The 6000-nt window shown below is 40.6% G+C and overlaps 1 protein-coding gene across 1 annotated transcript; it reads left to right on the top strand.

Moving 5' to 3' along the window:
- The first annotated feature begins 203 nt into the window (after positions 1–203).
- On the top strand, positions 204–5857 carry LOC116753988 (tripartite motif-containing protein 60-like). The gene is given in 7 exon segments (XM_032632000.1): positions 204–380; positions 4935–5073; positions 5076–5187; positions 5189–5313; positions 5316–5434; positions 5436–5661; positions 5664–5857. Coding segments are annotated over 7 exon segments (1092 nt in total).
- Positions 5858–6000: the final 143 nt, after the last annotated feature.

The following is a 6000-nucleotide window of genomic DNA, read 5'->3' as shown; positions in this document are numbered from 1 at the left end:
TCTACATCCATAAATGTTTACTTAAAAAAAGAAACTGCTTCTGTTCTGTCTCCATAGGTGAGCCAGGGAATCTGCATTTGCAGCAAGCATTTTGGTGACCCCCAGCCAAGGGAAACGGTGATAACAGGGATGTGCAGTAAGAGGAAACTGAGTTCAGACCCCTGGTCACTCACTAACTAGCTGTGTGACCACAGACGTGCATCATGGTGGGGTCTCAAGTAGCCTTCCTTCCAGCCCCACCTCCAAGCTGCACAATGTCCCCTGTCCTCTGCCCTGTCCCAGTGACCCTAGGTGTGGTCAGTGTGGAGTGGACTCTGGAACAAGACTCTGGGTTTGAGTCCGGGCTCTGCCGGTTATCAGCTGGAAGCTTGGGAGCACAGGTGAGCTCACCCCCCTGTGCCTCGATTTCATGCTCTGTGAAGTGAGTTGGTAGTAGAACCTACCTCCTCGGGTACTTGAGACTCAAGCAAGCAGTGAGAAGACAGAAAGTGACTCTTGTAGTGAGGAAGATTATAATTGCATCTGAAGCAGATACCCATTAGCCTCTACTGTGAGTCTCAGATCTGAAGAGTGTGGTTCCTGTGAGAGTGGATCTGACACTGGCTCAGCCACTTACCAGCTGTGCCCCTACTGTGTGCCAGCCCCACGTTCACACAGCTGTGCTCAGGCCAGGAGTGTGAACACCAGTTTGCCTTACTGGCGGCTGTAATGGTTTCCAACTCTGGTGAGAGAAAGAGCTCTCTCATGATTGAGTGGCTCAGGACACTCCTTGTCATCCCCTCTGTAGTCAGGATGGAGGGGTCACTGGATCTGATCCTGGCTTGTGCATTTTTAAATAAATTTGTCTATGGAAGTCTCACATACATCAAAAAAGTTGTAGAATTCATTAGCGTACAGCTTGATGTATTGTCACAAAGAGAATGCAGGTCTGAAATAAGAAGCCAGGTATTAAAAAACAGGCATTGCTAACAATCTCCCCTCACAAGCCCCCAGTCTAGGGTCAGGATACTTATCCTAATAACAGTAAAGGAGATGAGTTTTTAAAGCAGAGGTGTAATAAGATCAATTTTTTTTTGAAAAGTGCATTCCAGAGAACAGAATGATGACAGGGACTGAAGAGGACCCAGCGAATGGGCCATTTAGGATAATAGAGAAGTGGCCCTGGTGAGAGCTGCTGCCACCCTGATTTGGGAGAGAGAAATGGAGTTGAGGAAAAGTGGTGTGGGCCATTGGGTGTGGAGATATTATTCACTGAAATAGGTAATCCCGTGATTACCTACCTCCTAACAGGCTAGGAGGGGTAATTAATTCAATGTAAGACAGAGTGAAGTGTTGACAATTGGGGAAGAGACATCTAGAAATGGCCAAATGGCATTTGGACACAAGACTTTCAGGTAGATCCACCTGAACCACACCTAGAGATTGAGGAACCTTTAGGACACAGCTGGTAACTGTGGCCTCTCCAGTGAGGGGGAGCACATAGAAAGTGTTTGTAAATCAGTTTTAAATTTCAGCATGTGTCAGAATCACTCAGAGATATTACTGACACATGCATAACTCAGAAAATGTGGGTTTGGTCCCAGACTACTCCAAGAACAGGACTATCACAAAATAGTGAGTCATGCAAGTGTTTTGGTTTCCCAATGTGTATCAAAAGTGTGTTTACACTGTACTGTAGTCTATCATGTGTGCAATAGCATTTTGTCTAAAAAACAATGTAATGCCTTAATTAAAAATTTTTTATTGCCATGCTAACAACCATCATATGAACCTTCAGCGGGTGATAGTAGTAACTTCAAAGATCACTCATCACAGGTCACCATTCAAATATAATAATGATGAAAAACTGACATATTGTGAGAATTACCAAAATGTGGCACAGAGGCATGAAGTGAGCAAACGCTGCTGGAAAGATGGCACCAATAGCCCTGCTCGATGCAGGGTACCACCATCCCTCCATTTGTAAATAAGTCACAGCGTGATGAAAGGAGGAAGGCCTGTACACAGACTGCTGAGCCACCCCTGTATGTTCTGACACAGTAGATCCCAGGTGGGACCCAGGAAGCTGCATTTTTAACCATCTCCCAGGTGATGCTGATGATGTTGGTCTGGGAACCACACATTCAGAACAACTAGAGGGCGCTGCAAAGGGACCACATACAGCCTTCTGGATTCTCTAGGTACCTCGTTTGTCACTTCTTCCAGTTACTAGATTTTTACCAAGGAAATGAATCAATAGTACATGTTTTTCAAAAATAAACAAAAGAGACCTAATGGAACTTAAAAGCTTTTGCAGAACAAAGGGAACTACAAACAAGATGAAAAGACAACCCTCAGAATGGGAAAAAAATATTTGCAAATGAATCAACAGACAAAAGATTAATCTCCAAAATATATAAACAGCTCATGCAGCTCAATAGTAAAAAACAAACAACTCAATCAAAAAATGGGCAGAAGACTTAAATAGACATTTCTCCAAAGAAGACATACAGATGGCCAAGAAGCACATGAAAAGCTGCTCAACATCACTAATTATTAGAGAAATGCAAATCAAAACTACAATGAGATATCACCTCACACCAGTCAGAATGGGCATCATCAGAAAATCTACAAACAACAAATGCTGGAGAGGGTGTGGAGAAAAGGGAACCCTCTTGCACTGTTGGTGGGAATGTAAATTGATACAGCCACTATGGGGAACAGTATGAAGGTTCCCTAAAAAACTAAAAATAGAATTACCATATGACCCAGCAATCCCACTACTGGGCATATACCCAGAGAAAACCATAATTCATAAAGACCCATACACCCAAGTGTTCACTGAAGCACTATTTACAGTAGCCAGGTCATGGAAGCAACCTAAATGCCCATCGACAGATGAATGGATAAAGAAGGTGTGATACATATATACAATGGAATATTACTCAGCCATAAACAGGAATGAAATTGGGTCATTTGTAGAGACGTGGATGAATCTAGTGACTGTCATACAGAGTGAAGTAAGTCAGAAAGAGAAAAACAAATATCATATATTAAGGCATATATGTGGAATCTAGAAAAATGGTATAGGTGAAGTGGTCTGCAGGGCAGAAATTGACACACAGATGTAGAGAACAAACATATGGACAACAAGGGGGGAAAGCAGAAGGGGGTGGGGGTGGGGGTGGGGGTGTGATGAATTGGGAGATTGAGATTGACATGTATACACTGATGTGTATAAAATGTATGACTAATAAGAACCTGCTGTATAAAAAAATAAATAAAATTCAAAAAAATTCAAAAAAAAAGAAAAGCAAGATGCGGAAAAGTGTGAATAATACAACCCTGTTTCTATAAAACTAACAATAAAAATATTTCATATACATGTAAAAAAAAATCCGTTGGATTTGGCAATTAGTGGATTAACAACGTCATTCTGAAAGTGGTCTTGATAGAGCCAGATGAAGGCGACGTGTCCATGAAGGAGAGTGGCTATTAATCAATGTGATACTGACTATAGATATCAACATTATGATTTTTTTTAAGTATAAAAAATAGTACATGTTTTTGACAAAATTCAATTAACAATCAAGTTAAGAAGAAAAACGGGAATTTCATTTGAGCCAAACTGAGGATTATAACCTGGGTCCTAAACTTTAATATTTTGAAATAATGATAGATTCAAGGAACTTTTAAAGATAGTACAGAGGGGTCCCATGGACCCACTGTCTACGTTCCCATGTTTCTTAGCAATATTATATGAAAACCAAGAATTTGATATTGGTCAAATGAGTACATATAGTTCTGTGACACTTATCACATGCAGATTCATGTAGCCACCACCAAATAGAGAACTATTCCATCTCTATGAAGTCTTATAGTCACAGCCATCACACTCCCACATCATATCAAAACCATGACACCTGCTTTTGGTAAAGTGGTATTTCAGAGTAACATTCAAAGTTCATGACCCCTCATCTATAAGTATTTCATTATGTATTTCCTAAGAATAGAATACTTTCTTATGTAGCTAAAGTGTAATTTTAGAATTCAAGATGGTTAACTATGATATTACTCTTGTCCAATAAATAGTGCATATTCAAAATTTCCCTTTTGTCCCATACTATCCACTTTACAGCAGTTTTCCTGCCTATCTAGAATCAAAGCTTAAGATCATGAATTTCTCTTAGTTGTTTCTTTAGTCTCTTTTAATGTAGAACACTCCCCCATAATTTCTTTTTCAGTGTCATTCTTGTTTATGCAGTGTTTAAGACCATTGAATGTTCCATGGTTTCAATTTTGGTGATTATTTCCCTGTGATTAGATTTGGGTAATGGTGGGGGGGGGGGCAGAACTGTTCCATATGTGCCGTTTTTCTTCCCATCGCAGGCCATCAATTTATCCATTCATTGGTCAGGAGGGGTTCTCTAGTCTACATTGTAAAGCACTTATTTTGTCTCTCTATACATGAACTATAATTCTCAGAGTGATATTTTGAGATTGTGTGAATATATTATTTCCCATGAAATTTTACCTTACAGTATTTGCAGTCATTGATGATTCTTGCCTGAAATAATTATTATATTGTGATTGCCAGTCTAGGAAATTTTGAAATTAAAAGCTTTTCTCCCCAGTGGAGAGATTACTTGCTTGAACCTGTGGTTAGTTACTTGTAGAAGAAAGTCATTAATGTTAAATCTGGGTGGGCTAATTTGTGATAGAGCTACAAGCAGTGAATCTCCCTTGCCCTTCAAGTTGAAGTAGGTACAGGGGACTGAACATGACTTCGGTGGCTGTCATCAGTATGGCGGTCCAGTGAAACATAAAACTGTTCAATCTGCTATCGCTGGGGGAGGATATCCACTTCTCACTGGGTCTTGAGCTTGAGCAGGCCTTGCCAGAGGGAGCATTCTTATCCACCACTTCTGTTCTCAACTCAGTGGAGTTCGTGACAGCCTTGGTACAGCCACAAGAGGTGTCTAGCTACCCCCATCTGTGTGGATAACTGGAAAGATCCAGTAACCATCAACTGTGGGCACAACTTCTGTCACTCATGCATCAACATGGCTTGGAAGGACCTAGGTGATACCTTCCCCAGCTCAGTCATTTGACTGAAATTGCTAATTTACTCCAGATCAGAAGGAGCACGTGGAAGGGGCAGAAAGAGAGTTCTGTGTGTGAGAAGCACAATCAGTTTCTGACCCTTTTTAGGGAAGGACCTAGAGGTTTTATGTACACAGTGCAGTTTCTTCATTCAACAATGGAAACACTACATTTGCCCCATTAAGAAAGCTGCCTCTCATCACAAGAAAATTCTACGTGTACCGTTGAGCCCTTGAAGAGTGATATGGAACAAGTTGAAAAAGTGATAACTCTGCAAGCCAGCCAATCAGTTGAACAGAGGAAGCAGGTTAAATATAGGAGAGAAGAAATAAATTCTGAATGTGAGCAAATTTAGACTGTTTCTACAGAATCAGCAAGAGGATATTCCCAGGCAGATGGAAGATGAAGAGATGGACATTTTAACAAAACTCTATGAAAACTTTGTAACATTTACAGATCATGCTTCCACATTGAAACATCTGCTGAGGGAGGTAGCGGGTAAGTGTGTGCAGTCAGAACTGGAATTACTGAGGCAGGTTAAGAGTATCCAGTGCAAGTATCAAATCCTGAAATGCTCTGAGCATTTTCATTCCAATTAAACAAGTATGGATTTAACCTTCCTCTACAATATTCTGGCATTGATAGAATTACCAAGCCATTTCTAGTAGACGTGATTTTAGACCTTGAAACAACACATCCTCAACTTATTGTCTCCGAGGATGGAAAAATTGTGCAATATGGAAAGAGAAAGCCAAACTTTTTATTACCCAAGTAGATTTTATCTCTGTCCTGCTGTCCCATGTTGTAATAGATTTCATTCTGGCAGACATTATTGCGAGATAGAAGTGGGAAACAAGACTGTGCTGAGATTATTTTCCTAGGAACTGGCGAAATCACCCAGTAGTTGAGGGTCGATTC

This window comes from Phocoena sinus, chromosome 5 (assembly GCF_008692025.1).
Source record: "Phocoena sinus isolate mPhoSin1 chromosome 5, mPhoSin1.pri, whole genome shotgun sequence".
Classification (NCBI taxonomy): Eukaryota; Metazoa; Chordata; class Mammalia; order Artiodactyla; family Phocoenidae; genus Phocoena; species Phocoena sinus.
This window is presented reverse-complemented; position numbering and strand designations above follow the sequence as displayed.